The sequence below is a fragment of the Sphaeroforma arctica genome, assembly GCF_001186125.1.
Source record: "Sphaeroforma arctica JP610 unplaced genomic scaffold supercont1.9328, whole genome shotgun sequence".
In the NCBI taxonomy this organism is placed as follows: Eukaryota; class Ichthyosporea; order Ichthyophonida; genus Sphaeroforma; species Sphaeroforma arctica.
In genome coordinates this window covers 1-1,090 of record NW_014031230.1, presented here as the reverse complement: position 1 = coordinate 1,090, position 1,090 = coordinate 1, and the positions used below count along the sequence as shown (strand labels likewise).

Sequence of the window (1,090 nt, the reverse complement as noted above, 5' to 3'; positions counted from 1 at the left end):
TATATGAAACTATATATGTGTGTGCGTGTGCGCGTGTAGATGTGTTTGAGATGTGTGTATATGAAACTATATTGTGTGTGTGCGTGTGAGCGTGTAGATGTCTAGATGTGTTTGAGATGTGTGTATATGACACTATATTGTGATCGTGTGAGTGGATTGTATGCTGAGTGTATGATAGTGCAACCAAGCGCGAGCGCGTGCGATATACCTATGTCTCTGCTGTCAACACCAATACTACCACCATATGTGATCAGAGAGTTCGTGTGATTGTTATTCAAGGTATTTGACAAAGATGGAGTGTTGCATGGCCTTGGTACAGAGCGTATGCGCCTATGTGTTCTTCTGATGATAAAAATCTCTGCCATCCTATCCATGTGCAATGATTTTGTGGGATGTTGAAGCTTTGTTTGTGTGGCGTGTGCGAACATGACCTGCACTGTTTGCATATTGACACTAGAAACTCACACAACAGTATCTCTTCAGCAGAAGCTCCTCTAATCCCAATGAGACACGGTACACGAATACCCCTCTCATTGCAAGAATCACATACATATGCGCTGCTAAATGATACACTATATGATTATAGGTACACCACAGTCTTTGTGACCACTCTGAAATACTATCAACTTATAGCCTGGAATACACAATGAACACGTAACGTCCGTACTTGAACACATATACGGGTTAGGGTTTTAGTTTTATAAAACCTAACCCTAACACATATACACTCACCTGTTGGTCGTAGTGGAACAGACGTGTGCCGTCGAAGTGGCGCAGCTTACGCGCAATGGCTCCGTCCACTGAGAACGCATAGTCCTGCACGGCTGCCATCTGCTCCACTGCGAGAGGGAATTCACAACAAACACGTAGAGGGTATCAAAACACTACTCGAGGTGTGTCTGTACTTGGGGTATATGTATGGTTGGTGCTTGGGGTATATGTATGGTTGGTGCTTGGGGTATATGTATGGTTGGTGCTTTTGGGGTATACGTATGGTTGGTGCTTGGGGTATATGTATGGTTGGTGTTTGGGGTATATGTATAGTTGGTGCTTGGGGTATTTGTATGGTTGGTACTTGGGGTATATGTTT

At 43.8% G+C, this 1,090-nt stretch overlaps 1 protein-coding gene across 1 annotated transcript; it reads right to left on the bottom strand.

Moving 5' to 3' along the window:
• Positions 1-330: 330 nt before the first annotated feature.
• Positions 331-839, bottom strand: SARC_16942 (hypothetical protein; the record flags this gene model as incomplete). Its single annotated transcript, XM_014288955.1, has 2 exons — positions 331-366; positions 733-839. Coding segments are annotated over 2 exons (143 nt in total), but the record flags the coding sequence as incomplete, so codon positions are not given.
• Between the last annotated feature and the right edge of the window lie 251 nt (positions 840-1,090).